The 17184-nt window shown below is 47.2% G+C and overlaps 1 protein-coding gene across 2 annotated transcripts; it reads right to left on the bottom strand.

Annotated features, from left to right (window-relative positions):
* Positions 1-1984: 1984 nt before the first annotated feature.
* SLC25A47 (solute carrier family 25 member 47) lies at positions 1985-11865 on the bottom strand. 2 transcript variants are annotated; one of them, XM_038137553.1, is made up of 6 exons: positions 10468-11865; positions 5153-5196; positions 4809-4880; positions 4371-4553; positions 3048-3318; positions 1985-2280 (listed from the first exon to the last, which is right to left on the bottom strand). In XM_038137553.1, exons 1-6 carry the CDS (start codon positions 10493-10495, stop codon positions 1994-1996), a joined length of 885 nt encoding a protein of 294 aa, XP_037993481.1. In that variant the 5' UTR covers positions 10496-11865; the 3' UTR covers positions 1985-1993. The 2 variants fall into 2 exon arrangements, with proteins under 2 accessions (XP_037993481.1, XP_037993483.1); XM_038137555.1 differs by lacking the exons at positions 4371-4553; positions 4809-4880; positions 5153-5196; positions 10468-11865 and adding an exon at positions 3814-4102.
* Positions 11866-17184: the final 5319 nt, after the last annotated feature.

The following is a 17184-nucleotide window of genomic DNA, read 5'->3' as shown; positions in this document are numbered from 1 at the left end:
TGCCTAACTATAAATGGTTGTTTAGTCTGTTTTGCAGGCATTCTTTCACTGTCTCAGTTCAGAGAATGCCTGAGAACAAGGTTGGCTGAGAATAACATGGCAGAAAGGAGTATGATTCCAAACATCCAGGCAGAGCAGGGATCACTACCCAGTTAAATGCACTACCCAGTTAAATGCATCCCTTGTAGGAAGAGGTGAGGGTAGTAGACTCTTAAGAGGAATTCCAAACCTCAAGGACATAGTTAAATCTTCTGGTTTAAGGACTTTCTGACTAAAGGAAGTTTGGTGCTGAGGCCCAAAGCTGTCACCAGTGTGGTAGGTTGCTGAGGCCATAAGCATTTTGGAGAGGATCTAATTTAGTGTTGGGTCTTTCATTTCTCTCCCCTTAAGGTGACAAGTATGCACCAGCCTGGTCTCTTCACCCTGCTCTTGCATCAGCTGCAAGAGTTGGGTGGACCCTTGAAAGAACTCAGGTGCTTGTTTGATATGATAGCATGGCTATGAACGTGTTTTAAAGGCCAGTTGAAGGCTTAGATTTCAGGAGGAGTTGTGGAGCTTTTCAGTGGTCTCTGTGTGAGGTAAAAGAGGTTCCCTTGATTCTTGTCTAGGGCACCTGAATTCTTTAAACTTGTTGTAGTTCTTTCTGTGTGTCAAAGGCAGCTGACAAGTCCTGTCTGCTGCAAAACTGCAGCCAGTGTAGTAAAACCATGTCATCAGCTGGTGACAGTGACTGCTGACCAGAAGGGTCCTAAATATGAAAACTCCTTTTAAAATACAGTATTCTCCTTTCCCTCCAATCAATGCATTTTTAGCAGAATCTGAGAGGTTGGATCCAGAATGCTTCAAGTGCTGTCATCCAGGGATTAAACCAAAAGCATATATGCTGCCCATGAGGAAGAATGAGCAAACTAACATTTCTGGGTTTAGGGATTTTCCTTTGGAAGCAATAGCATGGGCACTGCTTTTTCAGCTGTCTTTTTCATGAAAAAAAAGTAGGGAAAAGTAATGAAAAATAAGTAGTAGGAAGATGAGAAAGAAGTAATAGAAAAGTCTGGAATTCTTTCAAAATGCACCTTTGGCAAAATACATTTAGCTGCTCCTAACAGCACCATTTAAAGGGAGAAGAGTATGCACTTTTAAAAGCTGGGAATCTTAGTTATGCTCTACAACTTTGCAGCTCTCTTCTAACTTGCCTAACCCCGCCAGCGCACGGGTTTTATGGCAACCTTTCCTCCGCCAAGCCAGGAGGCTTTGCATCTATTCCTGCTCCAGGATGAGAACAGATTGCCTCCAAAGCTGTGCCAAGCTGGGAGAGCCGCTGCTCCACGGCCTGGGGAGAGGGCTGGTGCTGTATGGGAGAAAATCCCGTGGGCCTGCTGGGAACCGCGCCTGGCGCTGCAGCCAGACCATTAGCGCAGTTATGTAAACAGAGCATGGCTGCCACTCATTGCAGAGCGGCAGCGAAAAGAAAGGACATTCCTGCTTCAGCTCCTGCCAAGGGGATATAATTGGAGAGTGCTTTGGGAAAATTACTGCTGGGAATGGGAGGTTGCAGCCTGAAGCAGAAATATGTGAGTCACTCAGTGAATGCGGTGCAGGCATAGCATGTGAAGAGCACACGCTGGAGAGTTAAATCTTACACAAACTCCCCCCCAGCTCTTCCTGTGGTTGTGAGGATCATTGTCTGTGCCAGTAGAAAAAAATTACTTGATTTACCAAAACCCATGCTCAGACAAACAAATTATTAGAACTTAAAAATTTGCAAATGTTTCAAGGTCCTAAGCAGCAGATACAGTCTAAATACCTTAATGAGATAAAAGGGAGGTTTTATATGAAGCCAAGGCTCCCTGATGAGTTTGTAATCCTGTAAGAGTAAAACAAAGCCATCAATTGTCAGCTTCTTATGCTGCCCATCAATTCAACAGTTGTTTGTGGTTGTTGTCTTGCAAAATAAATAAATAAATAAAATACACTTTAGACAGAGTGGAACAAGCTATTTTTTGTTTATATAATGATCTGTAAATCTTAGTACACCTTCATATGTTACAAACACGACCATGTTCACGGGAAAGGCACGAATGCAGTTTAAACCCAGTCCTTTGAAAAGCACTTTTGCCCCCTCCTTTCTCACACTTTCCCTCACACAGTGGATCAGGCCTTTGTACTTGTGCTGGTCCGATTCATCTATCTGCATGCGTGATTTGATGACATCCATGGGAGTAGCTAATCCCCAGGCCAGGACCCCAGCAAAACCACCAGAAAGCAGCACAACAAGGAAACCTGCAGGACAGAATGAAGGGAGAAGGGCAGTTCACTTGCATCTCATTCAGCCACAGCTATCTCAGATTTGACAACAAACTTTGGTAACTTCCATGTTTTTCGGGAGTTATTTTGTGCGGCTCTTGCAATTGTGTGTTTCCAGTGATCTCAGAGAATTTTTGCACGTGTGACACTTTGAACACCATGTGAACTAGATGTAGTACAGCCTGAGAGCACTCACACCCTCTTCAGATGGATCTAATTTTTATAACTCTTGGAGAGATGCTTTTTTGCTAAATCTTACCTATTCCATCTTTTCTCAAAATGGATAATTGCTTTTTGGAGCCAAATCACAACTAAGAACCTGAAGTGTCTTTACCTTCTCCACCTGAACTTCATATTCAAGCTCTGGACTGACCCTTGTCTGAGCTCCATGATGGCTCCCAGGAGCTTTGTCCATGTTTAATTTCTTGTTACCCTGTTTTTGCATTAACAGGATTTCATATCCACATTCCAAGCACCAGAATGTGTGAGAACCGCTCCTGCAGGAGGAGGAGGAGCTGCTTAGGGACAAGGTGGGGACAGTGAAGCCCTCACATGCAGGCTGCTGGCACTAGGCCTGGGGCCAAAGCCAGCACACACAGAGCAATCCTCACAGCATCCTCATGAGGATCTGGGGGAGGTTTTATGGGTACCGGATGATGTTTGCCCAGAGCCTGGTTTCCCTCTTAGTGTGGGGCTAAATAAGCAATTTCTGCAGGTAATGCCAGATGCCTTCCAATACCTACCTGGTTTATTTCTCCCATCTGGTGTGAGCCAGTCGCACAGAGCAGAATAGGAAAGGAAATATACTGCAGAAGCAGAGCAATCCCTGCAGAGTAATGCAGAACAGCCCTTGTAGAGACCCCCAAAACCTTCCTCCTTGATGATAACCTTCAGACAGTGCAGAGACCCTCGGTACTTTGGCTTGGAAACGGGCTGATGTGTGGTGGAAGGGCATGGGTTCCTCTGAGTCTGCATCCGAACTTTAGCCACTTCACTAGGGTTTGTCAACACAACCTACAACACCAGAGAATGGCATTTGAACCCTCACAGTTAAACAGTGTCTCCCTCCTGTAAATTCTTGTCTCCCAGCATTTCAGGCAATAATATTGTCTGTGAGCTCCAGCAAGCTCCAGCCTCCTCCCCTCTGCCTGCAGCAGCAGGACACGTGTGTGAGCTGCTCTGGGCAGAGACGAAGGCAAAGCAGAATCAACACAGGATATTAAATACCTGTAACTACTTGTTAAACTAGATGGGTGTGGAAAGAGGGATGTCCTCAGCCATAGGGAAGCATACATCAGGGCTCTTATTTGTATCCGTATTTGAAGTAAGACCTTCCAGGCTATAAAAATTTAGCCCGTGTTGAGTCACTGACTGCTAGGGAACACCTAGAAGCCTGACCATCTGGACTGCTCTTTAAGAGGATTGTGACCAGGCACACATTTCTGCCCAGCATGCCATCGGCGTGATGGGATGAGCTCCACCACGTTCACAGCACCTGTGGATGCTCACCCTCATCTGCTTGTGGGAAACTGCTCCTGGACCCAGCCTGGGCTCCTGCCCGAGGATCCTGCAGGTTTGCCGTGCAGCATCACCTCCCAGCGGTACCCCACTGAGTTTTAAGTCCTGGCGAGGCAGCACTGTGCTCTCTGCCCATTCCTGCAGTCGTTGGGAGAGCAGCGACCCGTGCTTTCACTCAGAGTTGTGTCTGTCTTACACAAACACCGTCGCAGCCACTGGGGGAGTTTGCTGCCTGTGCTGTGTTTTCCTCCTTGTTCTGCGTGTGCTGCCAAGGCCTGTGTCATGTTAATGGCACGTTCTTGAGCGTTCTGGCGCTCCGAACCAAATCCAGCACGAGCTGCCCAGCAGGACTCGGCCACGCCACGGAGGCGACCACTGAAGGGGCAGCGAGGGCAGAGCATGACCTCCCCTGCAAAAACAAACCCACCAGACTTGTTGCAGGCTCCCCTGTGGCCTCCCGGACCGAAAAAACATTCCCTGCTTTTCCAGCCGCCTGTGCTTGTGAACAAGATGTCTTGTTGTGCTTTCCCTGCGGGCTGTTTACCTACCCGGGCAGCGCCGGCAGCAGCTCCAGCAAGAGAAACATCCAGCTTGGAGGGCTTGGCATCTGCAGCCCCGTATCGCAGCTTGCAGAGGGCACCGAGGAAGTTCTTGTATGTGCCAAAGGAAACTGAGGAAACCGCTGATACAGCGAGGACTGATGCAGTCACCCCTTTGTAAAAGCCCCGGACCTCGTGGGAAACAGAGGAGAAAGGCAACTTCTAAGGGTGAATGGCATGGGAAAGCATCTGCTCAAATGTACTGGCTGTATATTGATGAGCCAAAACTTAGTCCCCCCTTAGAGCTCACCAGCAAAGCTGAATTTCACCCCGAGGTCTCTCCCAGCTGATGCTTGCACGCAACTGGTGTCCATCCTCCCCAAACTGACAGAGGCAGCTCTGCTGCTCTGAAACAAGGCATCTGCAATGCTGCTGAGAGGCACCCACCTTTTCTGTCCTGTATGTTTCCTGAACACAGTGCCAAAATCCTCTGTAGTGGTTCTCAGTCTGAATTCTCACCTAGGAATACAGGGACAATTTTAAAATGCAGATATCATATTAAAAGAAATAAAACAACAAATGCCATAGCAGCAAACCAGATAATTAACCATAAAATAACATGACCAAACAATTTAATTTTTTTTAGAGACAAACACAACCAAATACAGTGAGATATGGAAATATAATTCAGATAGTATTATCATGGGACTATTTTTCTGAAAAGGAGGGGGAAAGCAAAAGGACCTCTTTGTTTTTGTTCTGTAGTCAAAAAATAAAGCTTCAACAGGTACCTTTACTGTGTCCAGTGGATAACCCACGGCTGTGCTTAGACCACCTGAAACAGAGAATATGTCGGAGGTGGTTATCAGCACATGTCACAGCAGAGCTTTTCACCCATCACAGAAGGGCACTGGGGAACAGCAGAAAACAGCTCCAGAGCCCAGCTGTGCCTGGCACCAGACTTCTCGAGCTCCAGTAACGAGGTTTGAGCCATGAATGACAGAGAAAAATGCAGATTTCTCTGTGTGACCGAGGCTCACCCAGAGGAGGAAACAGAGTGTGGGAAACTTATCAGGAACAACAAGATGGAGCAAGAGGAGATGGAGAGACACTGGGAGCACTGCCCCACGAAGGATGAAGGGAGGATCCTGGGCTCTGTTTGTTTCCCCTGTCAGCTTAGGCACTAAAGCATCTTTGAACTATGACCGAGCATCCCCACTCACACGGCCTGGAGCAATTTTGGTTTTCAGGGCCCGGCGGGATCTGGGGCAGGGAGGGATTAGCGCTGGGAGTGTCCCGAGGCAGCGGCTGCCGAGCCCGCCCAGCCCGGCCGGCTGAGCATCACATGCCGTGAGAGCGTGTCCAGCCCCGGGCCGGTGTCAATCCTCCAGCAACGCCCCCGCTCACTCCGAGAGCCTTAAAATAGCCGCTGGGAATGTATTAATCCTCTGAGACAAAGCTGCTGCCTTCACGGCGAGTAAGGAGGGCTAAAGAGCTCCAGCACGGATTCTCTCTGTTGCAATAATAAACAGAGCTCACCTCGCTGCATTTCTCTGAGCTAAGCGCTAGCAGGTAATAAAGGTGCTGACCAGCAAACTTCCTCCCAGTACATCACCTGCCAAGCCACCTGCGAGGAAGCCAGGCTGGAGAACAATGGAGCTGTGTCCGTGTGAGTTATTTAGACAGAGATCAACTTCATAAAAGTGCTGGAGGAGCCTGTCAGGCATTCAGAGATACAGGGCACATCTGGTGGCTCTCCTGTTGAAAACTGCCTCTCACTGAGTTCTTATTTAAAGAAAAAAAATTAAACTCCAAGCTACTTAAAAATGTGTTATTGGTGTGAGCGTGTTCACCTCTGATTACATGGCTGCTTGAGAGCTCTGGAAAGCTCTCCCATGTTCTGGAGAAAAGCAGCAGCTGCTGTTGTGAGTCACCAGGAGACAATCCCAAAGTGCATTACTCAGAGGAAAACAACCAACAGCATCTTTCTTGCAGAAAATTGAGGTTTGTTCTTCAAAAACATCTATCAAATCTGACACCAGATAAACAGCAATGAGGGGGGGAAAGAGCCTAGATGGAAGAGGGAGTGATGGAAGAGAGAGGGCAAGGGGGAATACACAGGCAATAATATGGCTTGGAGAAGCAATGGCTTAGGTCCAAGCAGAGAGTGACAATGCACAAAGTCATCTGGGGACACCTGTGCTGTCCCAGGTTCCCGGCCACCAGCCAGAGCAAACACGGACACTGGCAGCCAGGGAAGGGCAGCACATGAGTCGGTGCCAGCATGGCAGTGCTGACCTCACAGCTGCAGTCCCCCAGCCCAGCACCCCATCTCTGCTGGGAGGTTTTGACACATCTCATTGTTTTCAGAGTTCCTGAACCTTAGAGGAGATGGGCGTGGCCTGACCAGATGCTGGTGACACAGGGGCACCATGCACAGCTAAGTCCTGGCTCACTCCATTGGATAAGGAAGGTAGGAGCTTTGGTTCATGCAGATCACATACCAAGGATGATTTGGGTCAGTGTTTGACAAGAACTGACCTCCTTTCTGGAGAAATCACCCTGTTCACACGATAAGAGACCAAGACAGCAGCGCAGTAGGTTGCCCTAAACAGTCTCTTTCAGCCCTAAAGGCTCCGCATCAGCTTGGTTCCAATAAGGATCAAACATCTCCACTTGGGAGGAGACCATAAAAGTAAATTTTTCACTGCTCCCAGCAAAGATGTGAATCCCCCAAATGTCCAAATAACCCAGCCTGCCATGAAGTGTGCTACTTAGGAGCACAAAGCACTCCAAGCAGTTGTCAAGAGCTGAGGAGCTCAGCCAAGCCTATCAAAGGCTGAGGAATGAGGGCTCTGCACACCCTCACACGATATAAATAGCCTGGGACTAAGACAGCATGACCCACACATGCCCTGTTTGCACAGCAAAATCAAAGAAGGCCAGCAATGAACGGTGGGCATACAGGAGAGGGTTCCTGTGGGACTCCTGCTGAGTAACACTGCATCAGCTGTGACAAAAATAAACAGCAAAACCAAGGGAATTACCTTTTTGACTTTAGTGAGCCATTTTTTATGCCTCCTTTATTGAGATATTCCCAGGTATTGAGAGGTACACAGCCCAGGTATTGCAGCATCCCCTACACACACAGAGTGCACAAAATGGATTATTACTCACAGTCCCTGCACAAGTCAGGTCACTCTGAGCAAGCAACTCAAATAAGGAGAGATTCTGGTGGGGTGGCAATCACAAGGGAGCAAGTGGCAGCTGTACAGAGCCCACCAGGCTGCAACAACTCTGAGCTGATGGCAAGCCTTGGCTGAGACACACAGGGAGAAGCAGGGATCATTGTCCATGCACTGGATGGGCAGACAGCAACTTTCAAAACCCTTTGTTTTGTGCAGAGTTGGGAACATCAGAGCAACAGACCCTAAGCAAGCTGAGCTTCATTCAGTCACGTGACCCTAGCAGGAGCTGCTTTATCTGTAAGGAGACAGCATGTTCCTTCTATAGGGGGACTATTTTGTCTTTCCTTGGACTGCATGTAGCCTCCCAGCTGTGGAAAACCCAGTCCTGGTGCAGACCCTGCTGCACTACCACCACTGGGGAAACCTCGGCTTCCCTTCCCCAGATCTTTATTCCTGAGATAAGAGTCAAGGCATGCTGCAGTTATCACCAGCCTCAGTCATCAATCCCCATCCCCTCCATGGCCCAGGCTGCTGCTGTAGCAGGGCTAGAAAGTGTGCATGGGATCATAGGAAAATTCGAGTCAGAAGGGACCTCAGGAGGTCTCTAGTCCAACCTCCTGCTCAATTTTACTGGTCAGGAAGGACTGCTTCCTAAAACACCCAGAAAGACGTATAGAAAGTCTCCACAGTCACTAAGTATGTTTCTCTCATGTTTTTTCTATCTGGAGCCAGAGCAGATCACTGTTTCTTGGGCTGAAGATGCTGAGTTTTTTAATCTCATTGCCACAGAATTCATTGCCCAGAGGTGATGCACAGTATTTGTGCAGCAGCCTGAAGCAGCCAGAGGCCGGAATTCGAATGGGCATGACCTCTGCTATTTTCAGAGGTGCTTAAGCCATGCTTTCTCCAAGACACTCTGAAAATAGATCTAGGTCATGAGAGTGTAATTTACTAAACAAAAACTCTTATTTCTTATGTTGCCTCAACTTGCTTTGTGCTCCTTCGCTGGGCTCACAGACTCCTTAGGAACATGAAAACTGCTTCAGCTCTAGCAAAAATAAACCCCAAAACAAGCTCAGCACCAAAACCATCCCAGTTCTTGCAGGATAGATGTCCAACCCCAGGAGCTGTCCCATCTGAGGGAAAGGATGATGGCCTCAGAAGCTCTGCCAAGGTACCTCCCAAGTGTCTATGGGCAAGCTCCCACCTCTGCCAGCCAGTGAGAAGTTGCAGTATCCCTCCTAGAAAAGCTCTGAGCTGGACATAGAGGACAGGATGGAAAATCTTGCTCTCTGACAGGCTGAGGTCAGTGAAGTGCCTTACAACAAGCAAAGACTTTTCTAGTCCCAGCTGGATCTCCACAGCCTGCATCCCCTCAGGCTGAGCCTGTGTCCAGGGCACACAGGGGAGATTCTTGCTGCATGGCTGGGCAGAACACGATGCTGCAGCCTGGACACAGGGTCACAGCACAAACCCTGGCTTTGCATGGGAGCCAGGGCAGAAAACCAAGGTGAACGACCATGTTCAAACTAGGTTTTCAGCTCTTCATGTTCCCTTACAAAAGAAGTTTGTCCTTCAGTGACCTGTCTCAAACTGTGCTAAAAAAGGAGTCCAAGCAACAAATGCAATCATTTCTGCCCCACCATGAACATGAAGTCTGAGAGGAGGTTTGGTTAATCTTTCTGGGATGGACATCCTGTTGCCAGCCCTAGGACAGGGCTTCCTTCTCCACAGGGTGCTCTGAAGTCAGATGGGAAACAGGAGGAGAAAGACAAGCTATCATGGTGGGGCTGGTTATATCCTGCTCTCCCATGAAGGGTCTCCCAACACCTCTGGAAGAACAACACCCCAAGGATAGGCACAACAGGCACCTCCAGGGCTGGATGCTGCTGAGATGCCAAACCTCGCCCCACTTGCACATATTGGGTCATGAGCAATTAGTGGGCAGGGTAAGACTCAGCATGGTCCTTCCCAGGACAAACACATCTGCAGCAGGACCACAGGCTGTTCCTGGTGAGGGAAAATGCCAAATTTCAGCAAATGTCGAAGTGAGATCTCTCATGCAGGCTTGGGCTGGATGTCTCAGCCACCAGGTAGGTTTACCTGGCCTTTCTGTCAGTGGTGACCGAAAGGCTTTTCTCATGATATTTATTGGTATAAATATATCTATATATAAATATATATATGGGTATATATTATCTTGTATACTCCACTAAATCTAACAAGATTTCAGCAAAGAACTGAGACCAACATTTTGTCGTTTAAAACAAAGATGGGTTTGAGCAGTACATGCTCTAAAAATGTCTAGAATTTAATCACACTTCTCTCCTGTTACTTTTTTTATATTCAGCTAACCTACTTTCTTCCAGATCAAAGCATGCTGCCTGGCTCTCCTGCACTGAGATCACCATCACAACTGTGAATACATCTTAACCTAAGATAATGCAGAGGTCGTTCATCCAGATAATCTGAATGTGATGAGAACGCTGTGCTTCCTCCCCTCCTGTCTCACGAATCACATCCTCAGCCCCCCAGAGCCACCATCCCAGCAGCCTGCTGGAAACCCTAGATGCCAGACACGGGAGGGTTTCACTGTCAGAGCTATACAAGCTGGTTTGTATCTGCACAAAACCTATTACACTCTGTCTCTTCCTATTAGTTTTACCCTGTCCCACTGCAATCAGACTGGAGGAGATTGCAGGCTGACCTCAGCTGACCAAGCTGCAGCGCTGCCTCTCCAGCAGAGAGCTGCCAACCTGCTCTGATGACATTTCCCACTCAATAAGGAAGAACACACTTTTAACAAGCAGCCCCCATCAAAAGACTCTCAGCTCTGCTATTGAGACCTGCTCTTCAGCTGAACAAGAAGGAAACACAGCTGTCTGCTTTGGTCAACAAGCAGTAATTCACGCATTTACCTCCGATGGCCCCAGCAATGAAATCCATCCGGAGCGCGGCTGCGGCCGAAATCACCCCAGTGAGCGCTGGGGAGGAGGGGAAGGGAGAGGATCCGGTTCAGTCTTCCCAGAGCCCTGCCAGTCCTTCAGAGACACGGGTTTGTAACAGGAATCACCTTCCTACAGTCTGCCCTTGCCTCTGGGGATTGTGAGCCTTGCGGGTACTGGATGAATTTGTACGCCGGTGGCAGAGCTGGGAAGCCTGGAACTGTTCCAGGAACACAGTGAATAAATAATCCCATGAAGCCCTGAAATGCTGTGCCAAGGCTGCTCTTCCCAGTGCCCTTTTGCCTGGAAAGTCCTGAGGGGTGGTGACTCGCAGGGTAAGTCTGGCTGTGAGGGGACCATGCCCTGCTGCACTTACCAGCCCTAGAGGACAGCCTTGCACACTTGTTTGCCAGAGGACACTGTTGGCCTGTGCCATGGAGACGCTGCACTTGTGGCTATTTGCAGGATTCCTCCTTCCCCTATCCCAGCCCACTCTTTCTCCTTCTGATGGACCACACACCCTTTCCATTAATGGAAATTCCTTCTGCCTTTACCAAGCCATTTTTCTTGACTTTCCTGATGCATGGAGCTGACCCTAACTTCTACACATATATCCCCATGGATTATTACCCCCCTCACTGTTTATGCAAATGGTGAACCCCAGTAATTAATGTAACCACATCCAGAGTATTTGCTTCTATTTCAGACAGCAGCAGCATAGTTTTCCCAGCCCCTGAAGCAGCTCTTCTTCATTTCTTGCTCAGATTCCTAACCCTCTTTCCAATGTCAGCTGCTTTTAGAGAGACCTGCTGATCAAAGGCAAGCAAGAGTTCAAGGAAATGTCATATTGCCTGTTTTTGCACAACAGTCCCTTTACCAAAGGGTGCCTCATCTATGTGTGGGAGGTTAAGCTTTGCCCAGAGAGACCCTGGAAACTAAAGTCCTGATGCAATGAAGGGCTTGCCGAGCCGTGACCTGAATTTTACCCCTCCTGAAGAGGTTTTCCCGGGTCAGAGCCAAGGTACATTGGCAGCAAAGGGAAAAGAAAATTTCACGGCTGCTGCCCCCTGGGTCAGCTTTACAGGAGAGCTGAGGACTTCAGTACCCAGTGCCGTTTCCTGCACATTTTCCAGGAACATATTTCTCACTGAAGCATGTGTTTTGGGGCTGCTGTGCCAGTGACATATAGCACAGCACAGCTCTGTGTGAGGGCACAGAATTTCTGGGAATTGAAAATGAAAGCATTTTTATTAACTTGCTTCCTGTGATTTCTTATGCATCTTTCCCTGAATGCTTTCTGTGCTGAAGAGAACAGATTATTCCAGTTTAACATCATGCAAGGACAGCAAAAAACTTAAAACTAGAAGTAAAATATTATCTAGAGAGGTAGCAATGTAGCTGCAAAACACCCTGGGTTATTTAGTAGCTCTTCCTTGTTATTCCTGGTGTCCATACAGGAGTTATTAATGGTTCATCAACAGTCTGTGCATGCCAAGTGGAGGGAAATCTGTCATTTCCTCTTCTCCCATCATCCCATTCTGCTGCTGTCCTTGCAGGACCCCTCCAGCAGCAGAACCAGGTATGGGACCTGTTGTGTCAGTGACACAGAGGGACAAGGACACAGTCCCCTTTGCAGGGGCAGCCTGGAAGCACATGGGGGGTGGGATTTTTCTGCACATTGCAGTGACTGGAGCCATATAAGCCAGAAAATAGAGGCTAGCTGGCATTTCACTCTGGCTGACTAAAGCATCAGGGCTAATTAATATTTTCCATGAAATATCAAAGACCAAGCAAAATTCCTACCTTCTTAGCTGAGTTGAACAGCTCAAAGGGAATCTTCCTCATGAAATCATCTGAGATTGTAAAAAAAAAAAAAACCCAACCAACTCAACCCCCTTCCTTTTGTGAAAGAAAATTAATCCTTTGTTTATTTTTTTAACATCCATTCACACCAATGCTTCTAGCAAAATGTCACTTGCTTTATATAGCAGGAATCTGACTCCATAACCTTTTGGTAATGGTTTTGGTCACTTCAATGGGGTGTACCAGGAGAGGTCGTGTTTTCCATTTGACTGGAATTGCTTTACAAACAGAGGTCATTCAGAAGGTGTCCATATGAAAGAAGAATATTTTGGGGCTTGAACCATTTCACCTTGACCCATGAAGGTATCACCGGGAGAGCCAGCTCTGGAGGAATGCACACACAGAGCTGCTTCAGGGACATCTACCTCAACCAGGGCTTAGCAGAGTAATATGAGCCTCAAGCAAACGCAGTCACCACTGCAGTACTCTCTGCTCCTGGTGTGCAGTCAGGACTTAGGGGAAAGTAGGATCCACTGCCAAGCTCAGCCAGGCCACCAAGTGATGGCAGCAAGGCAAGAGGCTTCTGGAAGAGGAGCCCCACACAAGGGTTCAAGTGCTCAGAGGAGAGCAAGTACTGAGGAAGGTGTAATCCTGTGTCAAGGAAACCCCATTTGAGAAATGAAGCCTGTGTTCCTGCTGGCACACTCCAAACAGCACAGACCAACTCCCTGTGGAAGAGAGGGACCCTCTTCCACAGCAGCAATTTAACTTCCCTTACCAGGACTCCTCCTAGAGACAGAGTCCTTGAAGTCTCACTCTTCTTCTTCTGAAGGAGCTTCCTCCTCCATCCTCTTTCCTTACATTTCAGAGAAGTTCCAGCCTCATTAATTTACCAGAACCAGATCCCCAGTGCTACAGGTCAATAGAGACAGTCCAGAAAATCCATCCCAAAGAAATCTTGAGTCATCAGGCATTTCTCCAAGATGAAATATTAATCATTCCTGTCCCACTTTGACACAGTGTCCAAGGACTGCAGATCCAAAGATCACTGCTAGCCTAGATTGCAAATAAACACCATGGTCCACAACTATGCAGGGAGGAGAGAAAGTGCCTGGTCCTAACCTAGGTGGTCTTCTCAAAGCAGGCCCTAGGAGATCATAAACCAAACATATTTTGAGCCTCCACAAGGGATAGCATTCCATGAGAAATAAGTCACGAGTTCTTTCCTCCAGTAGCAAACTGTTCAACAGTGATTTGTTCAAAATGGGCCAGTTTCACAGGGGGTTTTGAGAAAACAGAGCATGGAAGGTGCTGTCAGATGAAACCACAGATCTGACGATATGAAGCAATCTGCAGAAAATCATGAAACGGAGTGATAAAAAGTGAGGAAGGCCCTAATTTTGCCCAGTGTGTGATGGATTAAACGCTCCGTTTGCTTCACAGGAGAAGGCAGCTGTCTGCCCACCCAGGCAGAGAGAACTGCTGCACAGCAAAGTGGCAGAGGGTCTGGAGGACTGGAACAGATGATGGAGCAAAAGGAAAGGTGGGAAGGGAGCCTTTGGGCAGGCAGTCAGTGTTAAATAGCATAATGTAAATGAGACAAAATAGCAAGGGCCTCCTTTTACTGTCTTCTTCCACAGCTCACTCACAGGATGTTACCAACTCCATCCATCCTGCAAAGCCTGTCCTCTTTCTGCTCTGCCACCACCTGCCAGCTCATCCAGCCAGGTGTGCTGAGAAAACGTTCCTTCCTCCCTTCCTGCCACAACATGGCATTTTCCATCCCACCTGCACTCACATGCACATCCATTAACTCCTGTCCAATTTCTTTTGGAAAAATCCTTGACTGGAGAGGCTGTTCAAACAGCGTTGCCCCGCTACGTCACGGGGCTGTTTGCACATTGCGGAACAGGAAAGAGTGACAGCAGCAGTGCTGAGCTGGCAGAGCCTGGCACTTGGCTTCAGTGCTGGGGGTGGAACGGGGGGTGGAACCTCCTGGCTCCAGCTGTGTTACAGATTTTCAAATCAAAGCAGCTCATTGTCCTTTATCTCAGGTACTAAAGGAAAACCAATAATTCCAAGGACTTGAGAACTCACAGCAGGAATCTCACAGCAAAACAAACAGAAGCAGTAAGGAAAGCATTCTGAGCACTGGCAACTGCATCAGGTATAAATGATACATGATTTCACCTCTGGAAAGCTGAAATAAGGTTGCAATGTTTCTACACACATTCCCAAAGGCAGGGAAAATAGTACATTTCCAAGAAGACTGAAGATGATTGCAATAATTTAAGAAGTCACACATTTTCTGGATTTGGGCAAGTCGTTCCATCTCCCTATACCTAATCTTATCTGCATAACTGATGTGTCCACTGCCATGAAGACACTGCAAGGATCCAGACACTTCTTAGAGAGCCACAAGCCTCTGTTCAGGAGTAAATAACGGGAAAAGGTGGAAATAACAATATTAGCACCCAATCTACACAAACACCCCTGTAAAATTATGCATATATGGAAAATTTAAAGTGTTACGTAGATCTTTCCCCAAAATCATAGAATCACACAATCATAGAATGGTTTAGGTTGCAAGGGACTTTAATGATCACTTAGTTCCAATCTTCATGCTGTGGGCAAGGACACCTTACTCTAGACCAGGCTGATCAGGGCTCCATCCAGCCTGGCCTTGAACACTTCCAAGGATGGGGCAGCCACAACTTCTCTGGGCAGCCTGTGCCAGTGTCTCATCACTCTCACAGCAAAGAACTTCATCCTAATATCTGATCTAAACCTACTCTCTTTCAGCTTGGATCCATTCCCCTGTGACACGCTGCCACATGTCTTTGTGAAAAGTCCCTCCCCCTCTTTCTTGCAGGCTCCCTTCAGCTTCTGGAAGGCCCTGATTACATCACCCTGAGCTGCTCAGTAAGAAAGAGGAAGTTTGACAGTGCACCACCACAGCAAGTCCTCAGGAAAGGTTTTATGCCAGCCTACATTGCTAGCATTGCAAAAGAACTCCTTCCTGTGATGGAGGGAGGGGATGTCAGGGCTGTTTGGACCTTCTGACTGCTTTTTCAGTTGCCTTCCAACCTCTTGCACATTTTTTGCACTTTAATGAACAGAAGATGTAGTCAGTGACTCGGCAGCAGGCTTGGAGAGACAGGAGCAGAGGGAGGCACTCACCTTCCTGGCCTGCTTTTCCCTACCACCAAGCAATAAAGCACTCTTTATTTCATGCTGATGTCAATGTGCGAGACTCTACCCTTCCAGCAGAGGCACCTCAGGTGTTAGACAGTAAAACACAGCTGATGTAGTAGGAACAGAGACAAGCTCCCAATCTATTTATTGATGTTGCTGATGCACTATCAGTGTTCTCTCCAGAGTCTGTGTCTGTGTCTGTATCTTTTTTTGCAATGTTCCCAAACTGTGTCTCCTTGAGATCTCTGCTTTATGCCAGTAAAAAGCCTATGAGATGCTACATTATTGACTAGCCAATGGTCTTCTTCCTTTACAACTAGCTGATTTTATATGACTTTGCAACCTCAGAGCTACTTGGAAATAAGAAAGAAAACTCAGCTCTAGAACTAGAAGGCATTATTGTCTGGGACTTTGAGATCAGCTGCTAAAGTCACATGGGAAAGAGTTACTTAACTGAAAAACCTGGCACCAAAGAGTTCAGAAAAGAGAACTTTTTCTAAATGCCAGCATTATTATGAGCTTATGTTGAGAGGGGATATATACAAAGGAATTTTATCTCGCAGAAATAGAAAACAACTGAAAAGCAAAGTATGTCCCTTAAAAATACTGCTACAAAGCAAGTTTGATGCTGAAGAAGAACTCCACGCTGTTGGTGGTGACGAGGGGGCAAACAGCCTCTGATACCCATCCTAACTTGATCAATACTAATTCAGGGATCTCTGCCACCAATCTTTGCAAGCAGTGTGCACTGTCCCAGTGCATATACAGACCCATTTCAGCAGCAAGTGTTCAGTCCTATGCTACCAACATTAACCTGACTTTTTCCATTGGCCCAACCAGGAGAAAAATTAAAATCTAAGCCAGAAGTTTCCATAGCTTTTTTCAGGAGCACTCTCAACCCTAACAAAGAATACTCAGGCACCAGTACTAACAGTACCAGGCTCTGAGTATCATAGGAAGTGCACAGTCTCACTTATCACCTGCCTTATTTGTTCAGGAGCCACAGGAGTGTCCACTTGCCAGAGTTAATGGGAAGTTTCTTTAGAAGCACAGTGGTCATCCTGCCAAGCCTATTCTTTCAGTTTACAAGAAATGGGAGTCTTTACTATAAGGCTGTTGCAACAACAAACATTCCATGTAACAATTGGAAGCCCACAAACAACCCAGTAGGAAGTTGCCTTGAAGACAGGCCAACATATTAAAAAATTGTCCAGACGTAAATCTTAGTGGTTGTGTGCCTACTCTGTTAAATGGCCTAGCACAGATTTAGATTTAGCTGGACACCTAGTCTCCCAGTCACTGACTTTGCATGTGAATACAACTTGTGCCAGAGGATTTCAAATACGTGATGTTGAAAGTATATTTTTATACCTGTTGGCAGTGAAAAGCCATTAGCCTCACAGAAAGGTTCCTGTAAGAACAGGGTAACTTAAAAACAAAGCCATGAGGCAGGCAAAGGACGTTGTTCTCCTAGTTCTGCCTCCTGTTCCCTTAGGCCAAATCAGTATTACCAGTTTCCTTATCTATAAAATAAGCATAATTGCACTTTTTTACCTCGCAGAAACAGCCTGAGGCTTAGGTTATGCTGTCTGCAAATTCAGGCTGGAAAAATGCTTTTAAGATGCCAGTTACTGAGCTTTTATCTTCCTTTCCTGAATGATTTCCCAACAGTTTTTGCTCACTGTCACCAAT

Source organism: Motacilla alba, chromosome 5 (genome assembly GCF_015832195.1).
Source record: "Motacilla alba alba isolate MOTALB_02 chromosome 5, Motacilla_alba_V1.0_pri, whole genome shotgun sequence".
Lineage (NCBI taxonomy): Eukaryota > Metazoa > Chordata > Aves > Passeriformes > Motacillidae > Motacilla > Motacilla alba.
The sequence above is the reverse complement of the archived record's forward strand: the minus strand, read 5'-3'. Positions and strand labels throughout refer to the sequence as shown.

What these genes read in the sequence shown, in the direction of transcription:
- SLC25A47 (XM_038137553.1), bottom strand. Translation starts at nt 10,495, where the DNA reads ATGGATTTCATTGCTGGGGCCATCGGAG. An exon ending in CATTGCTGGGGCCATCGGAG is followed by an intron (nt 5,197 to 10,467) that starts GTAAATGCGTGA and finishes TCTCTGTTTCAG; the next exon opens with GTGGTCTAAGCACAGCCGTG. An exon ending in AAACATACAGGACAGAAAAG is followed by an intron (nt 4,554 to 4,808) that starts GTGGGTGCCTCT and finishes GTTTCCCACGAG; the next exon opens with GTCCGGGGCTTTTACAAAGG.